The sequence below is a fragment of the Amia ocellicauda genome, chromosome 16 (assembly GCF_036373705.1).
Source record: "Amia ocellicauda isolate fAmiCal2 chromosome 16, fAmiCal2.hap1, whole genome shotgun sequence".
NCBI classification, from domain to species: domain Eukaryota; kingdom Metazoa; phylum Chordata; class Actinopteri; order Amiiformes; family Amiidae; genus Amia; species Amia ocellicauda.
This window is the reverse complement of record NC_089865.1, coordinates 11,636,762-11,662,132: the sequence shown is the minus strand read 5'-3', so window position 1 is coordinate 11,662,132 and position 25,371 is coordinate 11,636,762. Positions and strand designations below refer to the sequence as shown.

Sequence of the window (25,371 nt, the reverse complement as noted above, 5' to 3'; positions counted from 1 at the left end):
TACCAGTCCTTCTATTTAACTTTTTGTTAACAATTCAGTAATGTTGTTTTTTGTTGTTGTACTGATGTGGGGGTGTTATGAAACGGTATTGATCTCAGAGGCCAAATCCCAAGATTAAACCGGCCTTCCCCTAACATTGTTCTTTGTCTAACTGACAAGAAACAAACATGCGAGACATCCATGCGTCTGTTGCTGTATCTATGGAAACCATTGCCAAGGAGCTTATATTTATGATTCTGAAAATACACACAGCAAATATGATTTTTTAAGGTATTAGGTAGTGGAAACAAGACAGTGCCAAATCTAGAGCTGTTATACTGCAACTGCAGAAATACAGCACAGGCACTATCTAACTCACTCTGAATGAACCCGTTTCTTAATGGCTAAATACTCTAACATCAGAGATGTTCCAAGGAAATCTGTAGGTCATGACTAGGACAAAAATAACCATACAAGCAAATACATTCACAGTCATTTTCCTATTTCTCATTGTTTCTCTTTCAGTGGAAGGCTTTAATGTGTCTAATCTCCACTGCTGCTCTGGGTCCATAACATTTGACTCCACTTGAAGGATTTGAAGTCTATTGTTAGAAGGCTGCCAGCGATGCACAAATAATGAGTGGCTTTTGAGGACTGTACATCTAAGAATCAACTGACAGATTTCTTTAAAGACATTTATAAGACAAGGACGCAGATGATTCTTTGGTAAAAAAAAAATCTGAAATAAAACACCCGATTAGTGTTTGACTAGCGTTTGCAAATATTTTAATTTAAAACACTGGCTATTTAATCAGATTCGCTCAGAGGACATCCAAGTACATGTAACTATCTAACCCAGGACACATATTGTAAAACAATCCTGATCACAATGCTGCATTTCAGTATGACAAAAAACAAAGCTTATAATTTTAACAGTAACCTGTAACCACTAATCAATTTCTATTATTTATCTTTGTTGTAAGACAGCAGTGAAATATGGAAATACAGGGTACAACGTTAACTACTACAGAGGAATGAATACAGCAGACAGTCTTTGAAGTTTCAGGAATAGCAGGCAAGTTAAATTTGTGAATCTCAGATTAAACTAAAGGCACGAAGCAGCAGCCTTTGATCTGCTCGTCTGTGGAGCAGATCAAATCTGTTCCTTTCCATGAAAGCTTGTTCACTTTGGTACGGCGTTAATTATATTATCAAGGATGTTATCAAAGAAAAAATTGCCTCTCCAACTGGAGACTCCGTGTGCTGTGAACTGGGTTTGTCAAATATCTTCCATAAGCACATCAAAGCATGCAGCTCAACTGGTTTTAAGGGGTTAAAGATTGATATAATACATTTTCAGCTAACATATTTGATTAATGAAAATGGAGGATATAGAATTAATAATAGGAAGTTGGAATTTCAACATTTCGCTAGGTTGAACTCGTACATTAACAACACATACATTATTAACTCAGGACCCCCACGGCTGCTATTGTCAAAACTTGTATTCCTAACACAAATGTGGGCTGTTAATTAGTTATTAAGATGAAAGATTAATTCAAAATCAATTATGCTGAAGCTGATAGTGGATAATAAATAGGTGAAGCCCAGGATTAGTTCTCAGAACCGAGTAGTGAAGGATGTGGTCAGCACATCACGATGTTGCCGTACCACACTGTGGGGGAAAGCGGATTGAGAATTGCACTTTGGTGTTTCTGTCAAATACACAGCATAGAACTACATACACACTTACTTACCACACAGGATAAACACCAAGCCTGGTACTTATGAAGACTAATGCAAACATGACAAACATGAGGTCACAGAGTCTTTGACACTTAGCATAGTTGGCCATTTTTGCTGCCTGCAAATATAAATGAATAATATTGTAATTTACATAAACATCATGCACATTAGAATTAACACTCTTTTCATTTACACCGACTCACAATATGCTTTATAAGTCATCAAAAACAAAATTGTAATAGTCCGTTTCATGAGGATATTCTACGAGATGGCAAATAACTGTAAAAGAAACAGACTGGATGTAGACAACGTGATACTGATTGAAATTATTCTCAAGTCCCTATAGTCTTTAGTCATTTGATTTAGGGCACGAATATATTGATCAATGGTTTGGCATTTAAAAAAGGCAAATATTAAGCTCTGCAGGGTAGGATGAAATGCTAAGACTAAAACTATCCTTAGCAAAGCTGATTGGCACTATATTGTATGAGGAAAGTCTTTAATATTTATCTCCAAGGACTCAGTCATATTATGGCCATTTGAGTGCTCTCCATTTCTGCTGAGCAGTGGTAAATCACTATACTTGATCGTTGTCATTGAGAGCTTTTATAGAAAACGAATGCACTTTGTCAAGTGCTGTTTCCAAAATCAATGTTCCTATCTTTAATTAGTTTCAATACCCTCTGGACAGGCAACATTTCAGTTCTTCTGTCAATATCTCATTCTACTAATTTGGTTGTAACTTGGGCCTAGCTCTAAAGCGAACACCTTTTAGAGCCAGGCTAGCCTTGGAGCACAACACATACAAGAACATGTTTTTGCATCTCCTAATGATCTTACCTCAAGGAGAACATCTGCAGCATCGTGAAGGCACATAACCAGGGTCCCCACTCGTACCATATTGTTCACGTACGAGAATGTTATCAGGGAGATAGTCGCAAGATGGTGCATGAACATTATCAAGAAGTCCTAAAGGAGACAGCAGAAAATTACAGGGTAAGATTACCAGTTTTTAACCTCTCTGCCTGTCACCTACTGTAAAATAGTATTTAAAAGAATATATTTCTTGATAGATTTAAGTTTTAGGTATCTCTTGGATTCCTTCTGGTAAATGTACAAAGGAAGTTATCTTTCTAGTGTGGCTCCAGACTGCCTTTTACTACTTATACTACTATAAGTAATGCTATACAGCTGGGATATATAATCTTCCTCATACATTTATCTCCAGAACCATTTTAATATGATATGTTGGTTATTCTGAACAGGTGAATAATTTTGTTAATGGAAATGGGATATTTGGTTGGATATTTTAAATTATTTTTTCAGTCTTCTCTGGATGGAGAACCACCTGAATTCCAATTTTGAGGGATGCTGGATTCATTTAATGCACATATAATATATTGATCTCACAAATATGTATTGTGCTTTCCAGTGACTTGCAAAAGTCAAGAGTATAATTTTAGAAATGCACAGAACTGATAATGACATATAGCACTGAGGGTGGTTAGCTCCTTGGTGCAAGTACTAGGACAAATTATTTTTTTTATAGCAGGTATCTATTCTGAGAAAATAATTGGTGTTTTATAAAAGATACCCACAAAAAAAGCTAACTTAACATTTTTTGTTTTACACAATTACATTTGTGCAAGACTCTACTATAATTAGCTATATAATGTTCAAGAACTCTGTACTGTTTTTCTTCAAGAAAAAATGACTGATGATTTCATTATTGTCTTGGAACAATCATTGATCGATCAGCAGAGCTGAGATTAGTTCTGGCACCACTTCAGTCCTCCATGGGAATCACTTGTCCAAATATATGTCAAGAAAAGGAAACTCATTCCATACCTCTGCCGCAAGCACCAGATACAGCTGGACTAACTTAATTTCAGACACAGTGCTTTCTTTCCAAAATCTGATCCTTTTTTTTTAAACTTTATATCTAATTGCCTCCATACATTTTTCACTAACCACTGTTTGTCTCATATATCTTTATTATTATTGGGAAACATTTTTTTGTTAATATTTCAGAGTAATAGTGTAAGTACATACTTGATTTATAAACATAGGGGCCTGTACATTGTCATGAAAAACATCACTATTCAACCCCTATAAATCTGTTCCACATTCCACTGAAATTTAGCCTACTTGCCCTGTGGTCTGGTTAATTTTACTTTACCATGGAAAATATTCATTCATTTCCTTGACCCCAGTTCAATTCAACACAATTGGCTGCAAAGGACAAGCTATGTACCATGTAGAAATTAAACTTTTGAATATGTTAAAAAACATATATCACATTTTCTAACAAAGTGTAAATAATATACGAATCCAAAGAAATTCACAGGATTATAGTGGCACAGCTGGCATGCACATCCTATACAACCTATGAAGTACAATGTAACCCTCCCAACTTCTGCACAGTCACTTATAATGTACTGTATCATATCGTTATAATGTACTGTAAAATTATGAACCAATTATTGGTAGAATAAATATACTAAAATAATACATGATTTAGTTTATGTAAACAGGCAAACAGAAAAAAGCTTTGAACAATTTCTGTATCCAATTTGTGCAGCAGATGAAAACATTCTTACTTTGATTGAAGAGTGATAATATTTGTGATTTGGTGTGAAAGCTTTTCACCCTATATTTGTGGCCCCCATTTACATTAGAAAGTGCAAGTACTTAAACGACTCTTGCCTCAAGATCCTCAGGCCTAAGCTCTTGGCTACTCTAACCCTATGTCAGCTCCACCTTGAGCCCGGTGTTGCTGATGTTAATGACTTTCCACTAGACTATAAAACACAACACAACTGCCCTTCCCCGGCCATGCGACTGCAATTGTACACAGAGCAGCAGTGAGAGCAGTGACAGGCAGGGCGAGGGGATGGAGAGTAGAGGTGTGAAATGCACGACAGAAGCATGGAAGGAGTGCAGGGAACATACTGGATTTGGCAGGGGAGTGCAGAGGAGCTCCTCAGTGCGTTGTTTGTGCATGAAAAAACTGAAAGAAGAAAAAAAAACAGACAACATGCAAACAGTCAACAAGGAGATGAAAAGTGAGTGCATCATAAACCATGGCATTATGGGGGCAGTGGTGTGCGCTCAGGAGTGCGAGGGGCAGGGAGAGGCAGAGGCGGGAGAACAGAAACAAGGCCATGGGACCATGGGAAGCATGCAGAAATCGCAGATTGTGTCTAACAAAACGACAAAGCATAACTAAAAGCAAACTATTAAATACAGCCGTACAACTGGTCTTCTGGAGTTTTTATATGGGATCTAAACCTCTGACATATTTGTAAGAGTCCTTTTTCTTTTTCTTTTTTATTTCGGTCTGCTAGAGAAGAATGTTTTCCAAAAGTTGATGGACTGGCCCTATGGTATTACCGATTAACTTTTCAACAGTTTCCCCTCTTTCTATCTCTATCTCTCTTAATATTCCACTGTATATATATTTTACATACACACACATAAATAAATGGATCTATATTAATATTATTCAAATAAACTGATTCAAGGCATTCCACTGCCTTTTCCAATGTATGTATACATTTCCATGGGTGAAAGAAGGGGAAGAGATTCAAGAAAGTGCTTTAAATAGTGGTATTTAATGATGAATACTATATTATATGATGAAGTACCTCGATAATACTTTGAAGCTCTTTAAAAACATAATTTGTGCAATAACAAAAATAACTCGAAATGAAACTAGGGGAACAGTAGGGAAATTATAATTGTATATATTTATAATGTTAACTGCAATATAGTCAATCTTGGTGAGGAACATCAGTTCTATATGCAAAAAGAAAACTTATCTGAATCCCCAAAAAGTATTTTATTGTTTCTTGAATAAGTCTGGGACAAGATATTAGGAGATTAAATGGCTTAATGTGGGAATATTGCGGTCTTCCATAATCCTTCTCCGGGGCAGTGTGGGGCTGGAGTCTGCAGCCTGTGCGTGCTTGCAGGGCTTAGACGGTGAAGGCCTGGGGATTAGGGATGACCAGGCCACACAACAAGACTCTTATGTGACTCCAGATGTTTATTTGATTTTGTTTTCCCATTTGGAATCACTATGGCTTGGGATAGCCCAGCAAAATCGGTCTCCATTTCAAATACTTTACTGTGAAGTGAGAATGATGGAATGACTGGTACTTTTGAACATTTTAAAAATACAGACCTAAGGACTGCACTACTCTGTTCAGTCCTTCATGGTTATTAAATTAAAGTACATATTTCACAATCTAAATATATAGCCTCTTCATTTCTATGCTGGGCATGTCAATAAACCATAACATTTTATAATTCATCAAGTAGTGGTATGGATTTATTCACGCTGCATAGCTTGAGAACTTTAACCTTGAAAATGACTGCAGTGGCTGAATTATACAAGCTGTAACTAAACATATGAATGAAGCAAATTACAAAAAATAAAATTAGCTTGTAATAGATATTTTTCAGTAATATATGCTGTTTAACAGAGATATATAAACACGTTTTACAAAAATAAACATGTCTGACAGCATCACTAAAATTAAGATCAGGTAATTGAATGGTGGAGCACATGCTTTGCCTGAAAGTAAGTATTTCTGTCAAATGTACCAGTGAATAATTTATTGATACATAAAACAGGCACCAGATTAATGTAATGTTTACAGAGCAAGATTAATAGATCGTTTGTAAAAGTTAAACTCCACAAAGACATCTAATTTGATAATCTTACTTAAGATGAAGAAAACAGAAATGAAAAGTATATCATGTAATCCCCTATAGAGAGTATGTGGGTGGTGATGTAAGACAAACGAAAAGACAGGGCTTATGAGGTGACAATATCTAGGACTCAAGTTAACAACTGGATCAATTGAAAACTGGAAAACCAGTCAACAGTGAAGCAGGAGGAAGATTCACTGTAGTCGTGCTGCATGACAGTAAATTAAATTATATTTTATACAAGGGTATTAAAAAATAAAAGAAGAATAGTATAAATAAAGCTGTTTAAAAGTCAGATTTGTTTGAAAATAAATTCCGAGAGGAAATGGCATTTAGAATAAGATTCTTCTGTTTCCAGCCAGTTGCATCATTGGTGTTTAAAAACAATACCTTGAATTAACTCTGAGGATCTTTTGACAATAACTGTGTTTGTGTTGGGGGGTTCTGTGGGTGTCATTAGGAATAAGCAAGAAGCACACTATCATTTAATACAATAATCCCATATTATCTAACAAAAGAAATACAGTAATGTACACGCATGTCTTTAGTTGTTAAACAGACTTTATTCATGCTTTTATACGGTGTCTTACCTTCCTTCTAATATCTGTAAACTGGGAAAACATCAATGACAGGTAGAAAGAAAGCTCCACTATATAGTAGTAGTGAAGATCGGCTGTCAGAGGCTGTGAATAAATAAACCACAATGTGTTAGATATGGCCCACTTCAGACATTTCACACAAATACAAACAATGCAGCATAGTTTGAAAATGTTAGTGGCTATGAAAGCTTTAGGTAGATCTCATTACTGAAATACCATATATTCAGGCTCTGTTATTGGTGAGTATTTTCTGTAGCAAGTGAGTTCATTCTGGTGTGCTTAATAATGATCCCATTTGACTCAGGAGTTCTTCAGACGCAGTTTGGCAAATTCATGTCTCTTCTTTGTATGTTTCCACTTCACAAGCAACTTCCTCCAGGAAACTCTGCCATGGACGGCAGATTAATGTGGCTACTTTTAACTTTTCCATTCCTGTGCACAGTATAGAAGGGCATAAGTGTGTGATCAACCTCTCGTGTCAAAGAACAGATCGAGAAGTGACGTATAGAACACATATGCACTTTTATATATTGCAAAGGGAGAGAGAGGGAACAAGAGAAAGAGAGAGAGAGAGAGGGCTGTTTCAGAAGGATAGGGCTGCTCCCGGCATGTGATGTAACATTTGAAGAGTCCAAACCGTCTTCCAGTTGCAGCAAAGTGGAGGGAGCAGCACTTATTTATATCTAAATAATTAAAGGAGGAGCTGGAGAACATCGAAGAGCAAACACTCTCTGCTTAATATTAACAGAAAGACTTTTGTCCGCATCATGATGTTTTCAGAAAATAGCGTACAGCTGACCTGTGAGGCAATAAGCATTGGGGCCTGGGTGCAATAACATTTAAGACTTGTAGGAAATGTCAGTATAAACTCAGAGACAGGGTACTGCAGTCGACTGACTAGATTAAACATGTTTCTAGTGAATTCCACTGTAGTCGTGCTAAACAGAGGGTGAGCTGTCTCTTCAGGAAGAGAGATTCTGCAGATGGTACAGCTTTATCAGGCAGGATTCCCTGAAGAGCTCTGTACTTATTTTTAAATATTAATAGGAAGAGAAATTTTAAGAAGTGAACTATTTGAGCATGTCTCATTGGTTAGACATTGGATTAGTGCATTTGCTGAGTTTGTGTACGTATGTCTGATTCCACAAACTAGGCAATAAAACCTCACCGGATTATAATTCTGTCAATTTATTACAGTAAAATATGGTATCAAATATTACAGAGAAATAAAGTATTACCTGGTAAGGGTAGTTGTACCAGCATTCTCTGGTGTTCCAAAGCCAGGACGTCTCCATTGGAAAGGAAGAAAAAAGTGTTACACAAACAAAAATGGCCAAGAGGAGATTCTGATACAATTGTGAAAAGAATCAAAACAAAAAAGCACAAGATGAGAAACACATATCATTTTGTACCATTGAACCATTTTGTGTGGCTTAGAAAAAAAAAAGGCATGAACATACCAGTAAGATCTTAAAATAAAACAAAGAAAACAATGAAAATATATCTGAATGGCATTTATTTTAGACCCAAAATGGCAAAATGTTTTTGGTTCACCATTTCAACTTCAATAAAATGTCACTATAATCATTTAGAAATTTGGATTGTACTTTTCATGAACATTTCTGTCTAGGTATGTTCAAGAATATTCTACTTACGTCCTACTATTAACCTGAACATTAAGCTGTTGTCCCTGTGGACAAAGCAGGAAATAAATTGATGTTTTCATAGGCAGTTAAAAGTCTCTTTCTAACAATTGAGTTGCCATGGTTATACATTTGTTTTTACTGGAGTTCTAGCTTTGACCCTGCACACAATACAGACACAAACAACACATTTAATTGGTCTGATTAGTTTCTCAGTTTACAGGCGATATTTGGTAACTATTGAATTTCACATGACATGTATTTTGTAGCATGTAATGCTTAATGACTGAAGTCTCTTGTCACATCAGTACTTCTCACACAGTTGCTTGGCAGGATAATGCCCGATTACTGTAAAGCCACTAAATCTGGGGATGCAGATTCAGTGAAGTAGTTACAGAAAATAGTTGAAAACAATGACTGGGGCTGTTAGTTTGAAAAGCTTTTCGGAAATTGCTTGTTCTGCTCATTCCTATACTTTCTTCAGAAGTCGGCTTCAGCTACTTTGTCTGGCATTACATGGAATTGAAATTTTGAGTAACAGTCTTAGATTAGGATTTTCTCAGCTGCGTACCTTGCATTTAAAGATTGATACATTGTTGTTGTTGTTTTTTTAAGTCAGGGACCAAGAAGGTTTTAATAATTTATTTTTTGCTCAGGCTGTTATTTTTCTTCAGTGGCTTGAGCTTTTCATAACCATATCACAGGCTCTATCTTTGCAGTCTGATGCTAAACAACTAATCAAGAGAAATCTAATACCCATGACAACTGCAAGTATCAAAAAGCATGACATGCTGCATACAACCATAAAATATTCAAATACAAACTTTCAAGTTGCAATTATTTTGAACAGCAGGGCAAATGCAAATCCATCTCCTTCAAAAAAATTATCTATACAATTTCAGTTTTGAGAACTAAGGTTTTGAACCCTGTCTAAATGACTGTTTATTTCAATGGGGAATCTACTCTCTAGTTGCTCATGGAAGCATCACATTTCTGAACATTTACTGGTACCAGTACCTGCTAAAAAGCTATAATGATACAACCACATATGAGGGTAACATTGAACTGTCTAAATATGTAGGGAATATGGAAACCTTATGAATTCAAATGCTAATTTCTAACAGCAGTGGCACACCAAAATAAACAACAGGCTTCAGAACCACAGTTCTGAGTCAGAACCACTGAAGTATACAATCATCTGCTATATAAGTTAATTACAGAATGCAAAACCAGTAGTCCTTTACAAAACAGAACATTAAACTGGCTTTCACAAAAAACAAAAATGTGACATTTCTTAAAATCTACAAATTGTACATAAAAAAGTGTGCTATGCATAATAAATAAAATCGTATTGATTGTTAAACATACATGAGTCTTGTATAATTTGTAATGATGTTCCTTTAGTCAGTGCAGACTGTGTTCATCAGCTTTACACATCAGTCTAAATTATCTCTTCACAGGAATGGTATGGATTTTTCAAGTCTATTTAATCTAAAGCCAGGTAAAGACATATGCATTGTTTCAGAAATGTAGTTCTAATTTGAATATCTTACCACAAGAGGGACCTAAAATACAGCCTGACAATGTGTTGTCCAACATTACTTCCTAATTGGGTGGGTGTATTAGTGTTGCAAAGTTACTCAATCATGGAAGAATTCTTCAAAACAAATATAAAATATAAGGACAATGTGAAATTTACCTATTGCACATAAAATATAATTTAATTATTGGAATTGAAACAACAAAACATAATCTTAAGGGACACAATTAAGATAACAAATACCTTAGCATGAAAATATGACATGCAACATGTTATGACTTGGATTTTATTTCACAAACACTCCTTTCACTCTTTTAACACCATGAAATTAGCGTTTTTGAAATCTTAGTCATGTCATACTTGCAAAAGCACACAAACTGAAGAATTATGACTCTAGGAAAACAAACGGGTTTAACACATTGTGGTACTATATATTATTATTATTTGTATATTATTATTTGTATAACATTATTTGTTACACTGTGTAAAATATAGCAGGTCTGGTAGCTTCACACAAGGAGCAACGAGTGAACTGCTATTATATGAATAAATACTTAACAAATGAGAGTGCTTTGATATGTTAGGCCTGCCTCAGCTAACAAATGCTTCTGACCTACAGAAAGATATTAAGCCATTCTCTTTCAGTTGACTTATGAGCATCGACTACATGTGGTAGTTTATCCGATTAAGAAGGAGACATGGACATTTGAGAGGAGACATATACAATATGGGCATTACTTTGTACACATGCACAAATCAATTACTTAGAAAAGGACAAAGAGCCCTGCCAATGGTTAATGTTGCTTTAAAATAAAGTTCACAAATGCTATGAAGGAAAAGGTAGCCCGAATTGACTCATTGCTCACTGACTCATTGCTTTGTTGACAATTCTACTAGAGCAACTCCATTTCCCTACCTGTTTCTATGAATACATGCTAGAGAGCCATGCGTTAGCTCTGTGTAGTGAAGTCATTTACTCACTTCTCTGTCAAACAAGATGTAACACAAAGCAGACCACGTGATCTCCTACACACACTGAACACATTTTGCATTTTCATCAGTCCACTCAGCATTATGAGGGTATTTAAGCTGCCATCTACTTATAACTGCAGCCACATTTTGTATTCGATTTACCATAACGTACGATGAGGTGAAGAGAATGCCATAGTACATAGAGTCACAAAAACGCAATACATTTCTCACATACTGATATATTTTGATTTTGAAAAACAAAGAATTCAACCAAAACGGGAAATCCCTCAGCACGTAACTTCTACATAAGTGACTGTTTAGTCCCTCTTGTGAGTGAAACACACACACACACACATATATATATATATGTTTGTATAGTATATTATAATAAAAAGCTGCAGTAGCATCTGAAACTCATGGCTCTCCGTGTTATAGTTGAAAATGCTGACAAGCACTGCTAATTGCCTGGCTGTAGTCAGCACGCTGCGCTGGCTGTGACAGTGCTGTAGGGAATGACCTGTAGTATCAGTCCTCCTAAGATGCTAATCATTTAATTGTATTCACAAGGAGCTGCTGACAACTTTTATTGCTGCTGTATAAACATTATTTAAGCTTAGTGAGCAAAGCTGCAGTAGGATGGTTCACATTTTACCCCTTTTTGTTTAAATGTTAGAAAAAAAAATATTTTAAAAGGAACGAAGAGCTTTAAGTTTAATAGGTGTTCTTCCAGGATGCAAATTATACATACATTTTATTATATATTAATATTCATTATAGTAAAATTGGTCCTTATACCCAATTCACATATTACTACATATATTTTGTCTTCTATGTATGTTTGTATGTAAAATAAAGGAGAAAACTGAAATCAACATACATTCTGTTTATATTCAATATGAAGAAAAGTGTAAAGTTTCTGGAGCATTAACTACAATACTGTAAATTGTGCAGACTTCATTCAAACACCACAGTCACAATCACACACACTGAACTTCAGCTCTCATTCTCACTACACAAATTGTCAGATTTAGAGAGTTTGATTTAAAAGAAGAAATACTTCAGTGCACCATTCAGTACCATCTCTTTAGTCTGAATTAGGAATCAGAGATTGTACAAATGCTCACCTTTTTCAGGAACCGCACTCCATATGTAAATATATATAGGTAAAATGTAAACCTCCACCTGTGGGAATAGAGGAGAAAAAAACACAATTAACAGTAGCTCTGCTGCTTATAATCCAATCATTACTTTTTAGAAAACCTCACAGAAGCATCTCTCTTTTATGCATGTATAGCAAGGGTAGCATTGCAGATTATACACATATGTGGAGTGCACCATGGTATACATGATTGAGATCTCTACAAAAACAGCAACTTGTAATAAAGTAACCTTCACACCTTAAGTTGGGTATGATATTCCGATCATAAAATAACCTTGGTGCTGCTTAGTAATCTTCCCGGCAGCTGAAGACATAATGACCCCAAATGCCTCTTTCCTTGTCGTTATAGAGGACAGAAAAATGAATAGCATAATGGAATTTGAAAGAAGTTTACAATCTGCATAATAATAAAGAAACACAGGCCTAATTATAGGCTGTAGAGCCATTTACAGACATGAATACAAGATTATGGAGGCTGTATCAAATTAAGGTCTGAGACAAATTATATTAACTAATACATGTCTAATCACCCATGTAAATATAAATTATTATATTATCCATGAGGGGCTACAACTGTACAAAGGAATAGGGAGTGAATGCATGCTGAACACACATACACACAAACATACATTATGAAAAGTCAATTCAGTATTTTTTATGATCTTTCTATGATCATGGGAATATATAAACCTGTGTCATATCATGTTTTAAATGTACTGTACTATCAGAAGTCACTTTCTACTACTTATAAATCAAAATGCAGAAGGATATACCTTTGTTATTTACGATTCACAGGGAGATCAAAGTTTTTATTTGGTCTAGCCCCCATGTCCCAGTCATCCACAGATCCAATCTGATGGCAGACAACCTGCTTTCAGAGACTACCCACAGCAAAAATATTCGTTTCTAACATCTAATGACTCTATTTAAAATCTTGGATGATTCGTTAATTGTATCCCTGTAGTTCAAAATAGAAGTAAGAATATATTCTGTTTAACATCAAACTATATAACATATTAGGTTGAAAGATTTAAAATGTGTCTTGTTATTTCTTTAGTGCAATGTTTTAGTTTTATTTCATTTTATGGTACTGGGGAAACGTATCATTATTCAAGTTTATGGGCTGGTAGAAGTTTTGAGAAATTATCAAACCACACATTAGTGTCATTCCAGAATAGGCAAGTGTATCAATTGGGTCATAGTCCATACAAACATAGATTACCTGTATAAGAAGAGCAAATAAGATCTGTTTATTACCCAAGCATGCAGTATGTTCATTTGCCATTCAGAACACAGAGGTTTATCCCAGCTCTTGCAAACTGGTCATGTTTAATAAACATCTGATTTCATTCCTCAGAACTAATAAGTACACAAACACAAGCTGAGACTTTTGATGAGAACAGAACACCCTTCAGATAATGTTCTTTCGGTTTCGGTACCAGATTTCATATATATATATATATATATATCAGACACAAGTCATGTGCTTTTTATAAATAGGTCAAACATGAGAAGTAGCAAGCAGAGCCTGTAGAGAAGACATGATTAATAAAAACGTCTACACACACAAGTACATAGATATAAATATCTCTACAGATGTATGAAACAAACACCATACGAACACTCCTCCCAAATAATAGCTGTCTAATGCTTGTATTTATTTAACTTTTTGAAACAAGATGCAGTGTAACTACATCCTTACTTGAGTATAACAAATGCTGACAGGATTTTTTTATTTTTTCATACAAGCCTAATTTATAATGACTAGAATGTGTCAGAAGAGGAAACTGTGAAGCTGTATTGCACTTATTCAGAGCAGGCTCTTATCTTAATAATGCAACATGAAAGTGCAGTCTTATTCCCAATGTAATTCCATCAGATCACTTTGTAAAACATTTTCAATACGGGGAAATTCTGGGTTATCAATTTTACTGATCAGCTGTGGTCTTTGTTCCTTTTATTTGCTAACTGTATTACACGAAAAAGAAGGATTGTTTACCTATGGATATGCCAACACTTACGTAGCAACTGGGCAATGGGAAATCTAAACAAGGCCCAATGAGGTCTCTTTTATATATTGCTAAACTAATGTTATTTCTACTATAACTGACAGTACAAATCTGGGATTAGGAAATCTTATTATGAAAGTAAATAAATCCTAAAGCTACTTCAGGACACATTAGTATTAAAACAGTTATGTTCACTCACATTGAGCAAATATGGTAGTGAAGTAACTGTACAATTTCCAGAATATTCACTAATGATTTACCATTGTTTTTTGGTGTTCTTTGAGTCTTTAAAACATAACCATCACACACTCTCACACCACCACCTGACACCCCCTATACAATTCAGTAGAGGAATTCTCTCTGCTTCAGGAACACTGAACAGCGAGTCAGTGCAAGCCTCCATTTACATTAAAAAGGTTCGACTGAGATCTTTAATGAATTGAGGTTTAAATGCACTGGCAACTGTGTTTATCAAGAGCAAAGTTCAACTCCAGCTGGCATCGCCTGCATGAGCATTTTGCAAGACTTGTTTGTTTTTTGAATTAAAAATTAAAAAAAGAAGTCCTTTTGGCTCTCCTTTTTTTTTTAAAGACACAAACACATCATTAATTGATATGCCATCCTTTGGCTTGATTCTAATGTCCACAAAAACTGGACTGAGAATATATAATCATTTTGTTTTGCACATAAAAATTTTAGAAAAGTTTATTTAAGCTATGGATGAAAATATATTCAAAAAAACAAACAGTATGTATAATGCGTGTATAAAAACTGTTCCTGCTGGTTTAATATATATATATATATATATATATATATATATATATATATATATACAGTGAGGGGAAAAAAGTATTTGATCCCCTGCTGATTTTGTACGTTTGCCCATTGACAAAGAAATGATCAGTCTATAATTTTAATGGTAGGTGTATTTTAACAGTGAGAGACAGAATAACCACAAAAAAATCCAGAAAAACGCATTTCAAAAAAGTTATAAATTGATTTGCATGTTAATGAGGGAAATAAGTATTTGACCCCTTCGACTTAGTACTTGGTGGCAAAACCCTTGCTGGCAATCACAGAGGTCAGACGTTTCTTGTAGTTGGCCACCAGGTTTGCACACATCTCAGGAGGGATTTTGTCCCACTCCTCTTTGCAGATCCTCTCCAAGTCATTAAGGTTTCGAGGCTGACGTTTGGCAACTTGAACCTTCAGCTCCCTCCACAGATTTTCTATGGGATTAAGGTCTGGAGACTGGCTAGGCCACACCAGGACCTTAATGTGCTTCTTCTTGAGCCACTCCTTTGTTGCCTTGGCTGTGTGTTTTGGGTCATTGTCATGCTGGAATACCCATCCACGACCCATTTTCAGTGCCCTGCCTGAGGGAAGGAGGTTCTCACCCAAGATTTGACGGTACATGGCCCCGTCCATCGTCCCTTTGATGCGGTGCAGTTGTCCTGTCCCCTTAGCAGAAAAACACCCCCAAAGCATAATATTTCCACCTCCCTGTTTGACGGTGGGGATGGTGTTCTTGGGGTCATTCCTCCTCCTCCAAACACAGCGAGTTGAGTTGATGCCAAAGAGCTTGATTTTGGTCTCATCTGACCACAACACTTTCACCCAGTTCTCTTCTGAATCATTCAGATGTTGGCAAACTTCAGACGGGCCTGTACATGTGCTTTCTTGAGCAGGGGGACCTTGCGGGCGCTGCAGGATTTCAGTCCTTCACGGCGTAATGTGTTATCAATTGTTTTCTTGGTGACTATGGTCCCAGCTGCCTTGAGATCATTAACAAGATCCTCCCGTGTAGTTCTGGGCTGATTCCTCACCGTTCTCATGATCATTGAAACTCCACGAGGTGAGATCTTGCATGGAGCCCCAGACCGAGGGAGACTGACAGTTATTTTGTGTTTCTTCCATTTGCGAATAATCGCACCAACTGTTGTCACCTTCTCACCAAGCTGCTTGGCGATGGTCTTGTAGCCCATTCCAGCCTTGTGTAGGTCGACAATGTTGTCCCTGACATCCTTGGACAGCTCTTTGGTCTTGGCCATGGTGGAGAGTTTGGAATCTGATTGATTGATTGCTTCTGTGGACAGGTGTCTTTTATACAGGTAACGAGCTGAGATTAGGAGCACTCCCTTTAAGAGAGTGCTCCTAATCTCAGCTCGTTACCTGTATAAAAGACACCTGGGAGCCAGAAATCTTGCTGATTGATAGGGGATCAAATACTTATTTCCCTCATTAACATGCAAATCAATTTATAACTTTTTTGAAATGTGTTTTGCTGGATTTTTTTTATGTTATTCTGTCTCTCACTGTTAAAATACACCTACCATTAAAATTATAGACTGATCATTTCTTTGTCAGTGGGCAAACGTACAAAATCAGCAGGGGATCAAATACTTTTTTTCCCTCACTGTATGCTCAGGAAAAAATTAAGAGAGCACTGCAAAATGAACATTTTTGTTTTATTCTATAAACTACTGACATATCTCCCAAATTCCAAATAAAAATACAAATTTAATGGAGTGGCTGCCATACATGTAGAGATACTGATTTAAGAAAAAATTGCAGTAGTCTCTTAATTTTTTTCAGAGCTGTATATATAAAATTTAGATATTGCCTTCAAAAAGCAAACTGCATTGCCCTATTAATGTTCACAGCATTAATAGCATTTTCCATTTGATCCTACAGTGCATTTCCCATTTAGCAGATGCTTTTGATTATTTAAAACTATTCTTTCTATTATTTTTCTCTATAAAAATATGTTTTAGTATCTGCGTGCCCCTCACAACATATCTCCAATAAACCATCAATTCCAATTTTGTTTTACAGCCTAAAAAGGCCTCTTCATGTTTAATTCCTAAATGATGCTACTTTCCGTTCTTTAATTCCCTCACGTAATGTATCGGTCCTCTGGGCTGTCAGAACCTTTTAATGTCCTAATGTCCTAGATCTGCACAGCAAGGGCACTGCTGGACCACTGATCTCCAGGAGGGCTACAGTTCTGTCAGGAGCCCGTGTGCTTCCCTGAGCAGGAAACAATGACCATGCGCCCCTGGGGTGATTGATATTAAGGGGATTCTGGGGGAAACGCTAGCTGCTAGCCTCGGGCTGTGTCCACCGCTCCTCACACAGAGCGATGCACCACCAGTGAAGGAGGCTTTTTGTCGTGACTCCATTCACCTTGACGTGGATTCAAATTCCCCTTTTCTATTAATCAATTCACCGCATATTTATAGCGCAGTTATTTATAACAAATATTAGGATTGGATCTCACCAGTGTCAGAGATGTGCCCCAGTGGTAGTGGTATGAAGGTCTCAGGGGCACAACTGTAATGTTATCATCTCTACTGCTCAGGCTGACAAGAGCAGACAAGCAAGGGTCACAGACACACACACTTGAAGCGATACTGAGCCCTTTAAAATGCTACTTTACGAATGAAAACTCATGGGTAATATCAGTTATGGTCATGACTGTGAGGAAACACAAAAACATACTGTATTGATGGGTAATATTCTTCTTCAAGGCTTGAAAAGAAGCCTTTGACCTCTACACAGTCTGAAAGCTTTGCAGATCAATTACCCAGTTCAAAAAACTGCTAGTTAAGAACCGGAGCCTAGTATATAATTTAAGTGGCAATCCAGAGCAGCACATTATTTTGAATCTCACATCTTCATGTAATAGTTTCTACCTGAGAAGAACTAACCTACATTTCCCCGCACAACACTGCAACGCTGAAAATTCATGATTCGTTCTTACAGCCAACCAAGTTATTTGACAGACTGAAGAACCTCTTGGAAACAAATTAGAGGCAGGCTCCATCCTTGTAAGCCTTTCTGGTTGTCAAGTTAGCTGCCTTAGTGTGAGATATGTTTAGACTTTGACAGGCACCTATTGCCTAAGGCACCTCAAAATACAATAGTGCTGGATAAAGCAAAATAATTTCTCATACCAAAATAAACCTAGCAGCTGTGGAGGGCTATTCAGAAGTAGATGTTGACGCCTCCATTTGTTTCTCACTCTAATTGGTGGAGTGTTGAAGTGGAAGAAATGAGAAATGTATTTTGTGTGATATTTTATTATATTTTTTTCTTTGTAATATGTAAGTTATGGCTGTACACTAAAATAGAAAATAAAAAAATGGATCCATTCCATTGTGTGAGGATGACCTTATTTGATTTTCACAAGCAAACAAAGCACTTTTGTGTAGTTTTACTTCAGACAGACCATTTAAAGGATTTTCTTTTCAGGGATATTAAACAGCGGGCAGGTAATCCAAATACAGTTCCTAAAAGTAATGAGCATATTAGCTACCAAAACACTGAATTTAAATGATCATGAAACATTGAAAGGAAACCGCATGAATGGGGGAGGACGTGTGAAGAAGAAAAATGCAGATCTTACATTTTACACTGCTGCAGATATAGCCATTAATAAAGTAGATAAAGCATGAACTCGGCTGATTCTGAAGGCAGTTATGACAAAATTGTCTCAAAAAGCAGAACCCTTCAAGCTCGGAAAAGGCTGCTTATTCAGTGATACAGTTTGACTGATTTGGTAATTTGATTAACATGCGTTTTAATGGTTCCTTAAACTGAGTTAATTAAGTGCAAGTATCAATTGGAAAGTGTCAGGAGTTTATATAATATAATATATAATATGCAATATGATTAAATGTTATAAAGATAACCACAAGCACACTGTAGAACAGTATTTATAGCATTCCAAACAACGAATGTGTGCCATGAACTAACTGCACAAAACCTGACATGATAGAAACTGTCCCAGAAATGTGAGCAATCGTTCACTCTTGGCGCGCGTGGTTTGTGTGGTTGTTTCTTTAGTCTGTAAAATTATTCTGTCATGTCTGGAAATATCTGGCGATGTTATCTGCTGCGGGGATGAATAGCTTCTAAAGAAAAACCTTTAAAAACATAACATCTTCCAGCTGATTTAAGTAAAGAATTGAAGGATATATACAGCAGTGAACTGATCCTGTATAAAACCTACATTAAAAATCACAGCTCATTCACATCCATTCTCTTCTTCTATATTCTAGTAAGATAATAAAATGTATTATATTTACATACCTCTGATACCATCTCAGCATTGTCTGAATGCAAATCACTTGCATGATGTAATGGAGAGATGTTACATTTAAAAAGTTTAAAGCCCAGCAAAGGATTTTTAACATTTGTTTGAGAAGGAACAAATATTCTTACATGCTCTCACAAAATCTGGCCAGGGTGCTGGGCTTCTCCTGGTTCCTGCGCTGTCGAAACCAGCGTTGGATGGTACGCACATCCCAGTCCAGCTGCTTCGACAGGCCCTCTAGTCTCTTCTCATCGGGGTGCTACAGCAGGAAACCACAGGGGTCTTAAGAGGACTTTATAGTTACAGTCATTTCACAAACATTTCAAACTAACTATGACTAACAAATCAGCAAAACAAATGGCATTTATTATCAAAAGCAAAACAAGTATTAAAAAGAATAATAATACATAAAAAAAAGTAAAAAAAAAAAAAGAATGCATTATAAAGGTTCGGATTACATATTCCTTTGTTGCTAGTCAAAGGCTATAAGCGCAAATCATGAATAGATTTTTATCTCCTCTTATTAAGCAATTCTGTGTTATTACAAGCGTTCAATGTTTATTGAACCAGGCTACAGGTCTATGTGTGTTTTTCTTGATTGGAAATGGGACAGGTCTGAAGGTAAAGTGAACAGTGGAGTAATTTAGTAGGCCTGACTGTGTCATTCTGAAGTATTGTGGAAAAACAGGACAATTGTACTATGTGCGGGGGTGGTGAAATTAATAAAGCAGGGCTCTTTACATTCATAAACCTATAATAATCCTCATTTTTGGTATTAATATATACACCGATCAGCCATAACATTATGAGCACTGACAGGTGAAGTGAATAACACTGATAATCTCGTTATCATGGCACCTGTCAGTGGGTGGGATATATTAGGCAGCAAGTGAACATTTTGTCCTCAAAGTTGATGTGTTAGAAGCAGGAAAAATGAGCAAGTGTAAGGATCTGAGCGACTTTGACAAGGGCCACATTGTGATGGCTAGACGACTGGGTCAGAGCATCTCCAAAACTGCAGCTCTTGTGGGGTGCAGTGGTCAATACCTATCAAAAGTGGTCCAAGGAAGGAAAAGCAGTGAACCGGCGACAGGGTCATGGGCGGCCAAGGCTCATTGATGCACGTGGGGAGTGAAGGCTGGCCCGTGTGGTCCGATCCAACAGACGAGCTACTGTAGCTCAAATTGCTGAAAAAGTTAATGCTGGTTCTGATAGAAAGGTGTCAGAACACACAGTGCATCGCAGTTTGTTGTATATGGGGCTGCGTAGCCGCAGACCAGTCAGGGTGCTCATGCTGACACCTGTCCACTGCCGAAAGCGCCTACAATGGGCATGTGAGCATCAGAACTGGACCACGGAGCAATGGAAGAAGGTGGCCTGGTCTGATGAATCACGAGTTCAAGGTGTTGACTTGGCCTCCAAATTCCCCAGATCTCAATCCAATTGAGCATCTGTGGGATGTGCTGGCCAAACAAGTTCGATCCACGGAGGCCCCACCTTGCAACTTACAGGACTTAAAGGATCTGCTGCTAACGTCTTGGTGCCAGATACCACAGCACACCTTCAGAGATCTAGTGGAGTCCATGCCTCGACTGTTTTGGTGCCAAAAGGGGGACCTACACAATATTAGGCAGGTGGTCATAATGTTATGGCTGATCGGTGTAGATATGTTCTAAACATTAGTTCCCAAAAAGTAGTTTTTCATTAACAGAGAACAATATATAATGCCTATGCTTGTTAATATTATTCAGAGGACGTGTTTAAAATTATCCAACTGGATGTGTAGAATTAAGAAAATATGTGTGGCTTCATTTACCAGTGAACTAGATCATCTTTAGTGTTAATGTTTTGTTTTCCATTATGCTGATTATTAAAATGTGATTGGCTGATATTTAATTTAGGTATACTTCATAATATAATTTGAATATATGCAACTGAATATTTGAAGTCCTGAATGTCTAGTCACAGGGAGCAGACGCACAATGCACCACTGTAACTACATAGTACTTAATGACAAAATTACAATCTCAAATTGTTCTTTCCTGTTTCAGAAGCTCAGGATGTTTGTGTTTTAAACCAACATGAGTGGTATAACTTTACTGAGAAACCTGTGACCCCTCAGTAGGGTTGTAATTAGTTGACAGATGTGCATTAATCATGTTGGCAAGCAGGAACCTGTCTTGGTAGGTGTTGTTTCTGTTTAAAAGACAGATATCTTTACTTGCCTTTGTAATTGCAGTGAACACTTTCTCCAGAATGGCATTGGGCTGGGCTTTTTGTGGTCCATTTGCTTGTATTTTTAGACCTAAGGCACATGGTCTTGCAATAAACCTGGGAAAAAGAATACAAAACTTTTTATCATCCAATCTTATATTATTGCAAATAACGTACATTTGTTTTCCATTTTTGGCTATGAATTTTCCACTTCCCACTAAAAGATGTTTTAATGTGCTTACATACAGAAACTTTGTCAGATAGATATCCAAGAATATCAATAATTACAGTAGCTCATTTCCATAAATAGTTTCATAAACATTTCTTTCTTCCATTCTTTGTAGAAGTGTTTCACAATTGCACCTCAACATCTACCATCAGATGCTTTTTTAGGAGTCTGACGCACATTTAAATGTATACATTTTTTTAAACTAGGTAGAATGCAATGCTGCTGCCCTTGAAAATCACTTACTCCAAGAAGTATTATCAAATCCTGTGTATAGAATCAGTGTTCAAAGATAAATATCTTAATTGAGAAAATGAATTGAGGAATGCCAGGCCTCATGCAATAATGACTACGAACATTACCCAGCTATGGATCATTACGCATTAATGTAGAAAGGACTGTGGGAGGTTATAAAGTAATATGCTTTTTATATTCATGCAATAACTCAGCATATTAGAGATTAAGATTGGGGAAGCTTTGAATTAATCAAATATGTAGAGGCACTAATGAGAAAATGTTAGAACCATCTTCAAGAATGCAAAGATAATTATTTGGAGCACTTCAACATATGTAACATATTGTGTCCGTACAACAGAACTTACAGCTGTTGGGGACAGTTCTCCTAACCTCGTGATGATTCATAAATATGGCATTAATCATCAAAGTTCTCATGCATTAAATGTGAATATGTATATACTGTAATTGGAGATATGATTTGAGTACAAATTACCAAAAGTAAATAATAAAAACAAGAAAGTTCTGATTCTAAGGCTAAGTATCTTGATACTGCAAACTCAAGACAAGTGACTCAAAACTCATTTGACACTTGTCTGCTAAATTAAATCACATAACCTTGGTAAAAGTAAATACAGAGGAGCCTACAGAAAACAATTTTGTGCCCTTCTAAAGAAGATATCCCATATAAATATGAACAGCATGCAGTGAAAAGAAATCTGTAACTGTCAGGAGCAGGGTCTGTGAGATCAATCAGTCCACAGACAGAATTGGCATGTGCTTTTGATGGCTAGAACAGATTTAAGATTGGTATTAAAATGTATATTTTGAAGTAGATTTTTTCTTTGAGACTTGTGGATTGTGAAATCACAAAACTGCATGAAATATGCCTGTAGGAATGCAGACTTGAGTGTCTACACAAGTTTGTGGACAGAAATAGAAATCAATGATGTAATGGTGTCTGAAGTTCATTTAAGGTGGAAGGCCATTCGCTTTGCAGTTAAACTCTAAAACAAAAATAATGGGTTTAGTGCTGTGCTGGGCTAAAGACTCAGAATGAATGCAAGCCTAGAACAATTGAGATTGTCTCTCTCTCTTTTCCAACAGTACCAAGACACCTTGTGAGTGGAGGTGAAGCAGAGACTCTTTGGTAAGAGATCCTAGCACCTCATAAGTCTAAAATCTTCAAAATAATCACAGCTTATAAATGAGTGTTCAAAGACTGTACTGCAGATAAAAATAGCTGAACCTGAATTAAGCAGGTCACTTTTAATGTGAAATAAATAAAACTAGGCCAGTGTGCATGATACAACCGATCAATTACAATTGTATAGGTAAATTAGGTAACAATTCCACATACATTAGTATAATTACCATTAAATATGAATGATTTCCTACCCAACCAATGACATTTGGAGGACAGTTTGGGTGAATGCCGTGAAACGCAATTGTTTACCCAGCCGGCACCACACATTACAGATTCTCAGCTTTTTTACACCAGATTAAAACTGTCCTTTACCAGTGTAATCAATCAGGGTGGCATCTGACAACATGGACAACTGCCTAAGATTATAATGTGTCAATGCTATTCTGTGCAGGGAATCTGCATTTTCTTCAGCTGTCAGGAAAACAGCAGGACAACTGTACAAGTGTCAATTTTGCATATCAACCCCAGTCCATTCTTCTACCCTTCAATTACATGATGTGGAGTGAAAAGTGTGTGATACACTCTTAAAATAGAAACACTAAAAAGTAAAAAGTACAAGTAATTTGTCCTGAGCTCCATTTCTTGTGTACAATAAAACATTAAACCCCCCGATTGCTTTCTAACAATGCCATATTTGAAGCACATATTATCAAACGCAAAGACAAACATGTTTTATTTGTCAGCCAAATAATGGATAAGATGTACTGCCATGTATCACAATACAGAAGTTGGCAAGTTAAGTAGCAGGATCAGTGTTATCTCATGTTTCACTATATCAACATACATAAGGTTACCAACCCTGCAGCACAGTCCTGCGGTCTCCAGGAGTCAGGATTAACCTCCGAGAGAGACACTGCTGGGAGCAACTGAGATGAAGAATCATTCAGAGAAGCAATCTGAATGTCTATTGCATATTAATGTCGATTATCTTGTCACTGGAATCTCAATAGTTTGATTAGTTAATAGTTAATTATTTTGTGTTTTTCCTCTCTCACTATGTTTTTTTTTTGTGTGTTCTTTACTGTGCAGGCTCGTGTAAAGGGTAGATTTCCCAAGTCACACAGACTTCCTTTAGGGTTAGAAGTCTACTTCTACTTTGCTAACAATGATGGATTGAATTGCAGATTGCACATTGCACATTGCTACAAATGTCAGTGTTGACTAGTGGCAGTGGTACTGAATTATAACCCCCCCCCAAACACACACACACACACACACACACACACATACACACACATGCACATCTTTTTCTTTTTTTAAAGTGGACTTTTACACTAAGGAAAGGAAACAATTAAAGAAAAAACTGTTCAATCCCATGCAGGTCAGTAAATAATAATGTAAAATTATTAAACATGTAATAACTATTGGTTTTTACATATAGGTGCAAATACATATGAAAATGGAAGGGATTACTGGGTCCTTCTAAAAAGGTTGGCAATAATAGACTTTTTTAAATTACCTTCGAGACAATCGGATATTTTATGGTTAAAGAAAGACATTTAAACTGGTATTACAAAGCAAACTTTATTCTTGTGGTTACTTTGACATATTAGCTTAAGTCGAAGTACAATGTCCAAAGAACAAGGACTGATTCAAACTTTAACTATGTGAAAAGAAATAAGGTCTGTAATCATTTATAAAAATAAAAAAAAATTGCTATTATCTAACTATGTAGGTCAGTGTGTAATGTATTCTAGAGCTTAAGAATGATTCACACTACAGCATTTTGTCACTTTGATTTTTACCTGTAATGGAATCTAAATAATTGAGTGCAAAAAACAAAAAACAAATAAAAGAAACCTAAAAATCCTAACTGGTTTGATTTCTGGATGAAAATGGCACAATCCCAGTTCTGTCATAGGTTTGGATTACATTCGGACAGAGCCATATTGAAAAGGTACCAGCTGCCAAATTGTTATTTTCCTACGGAAGATAGGAGAAGAAAAATAAATAAATCAATATACATATGCCAAGCTGAGTAATTGTTTCCTAATTGCTCCGAAAACGCTGGGGAAAATAATTGAAGATT

The 25,371-nt window shown here is 36.4% G+C and overlaps 1 protein-coding gene across 2 annotated transcripts in view; it reads right to left on the bottom strand.

Moving 5' to 3' along the window:
• cers6 (ceramide synthase 6) overlaps positions 1–25,371 on the bottom strand; it is a 38,697-nt gene that overhangs the window by 7,698 nt on the left and 5,628 nt on the right. For both annotated transcript variants that reach the window (XM_066688672.1, XM_066688673.1), the window contains exons 2-8: positions 21,687–21,792; positions 19,590–19,720; positions 12,320–12,377; positions 8,279–8,329; positions 7,032–7,124; positions 2,566–2,694; positions 1,737–1,843 (exon numbers count right to left, since the gene is read on the bottom strand). In XM_066688672.1, the coding sequence (XP_066544769.1) occupies positions 1,737–1,843; positions 2,566–2,694; positions 7,032–7,124; positions 8,279–8,329; positions 12,320–12,377; positions 19,590–19,720; positions 21,687–21,792 (675 nt within the window). The remainder of the gene's footprint in view (positions 1–1,736; positions 1,844–2,565; positions 2,695–7,031; positions 7,125–8,278; positions 8,330–12,319; positions 12,378–19,589; positions 19,721–21,686; positions 21,793–25,371) is intronic.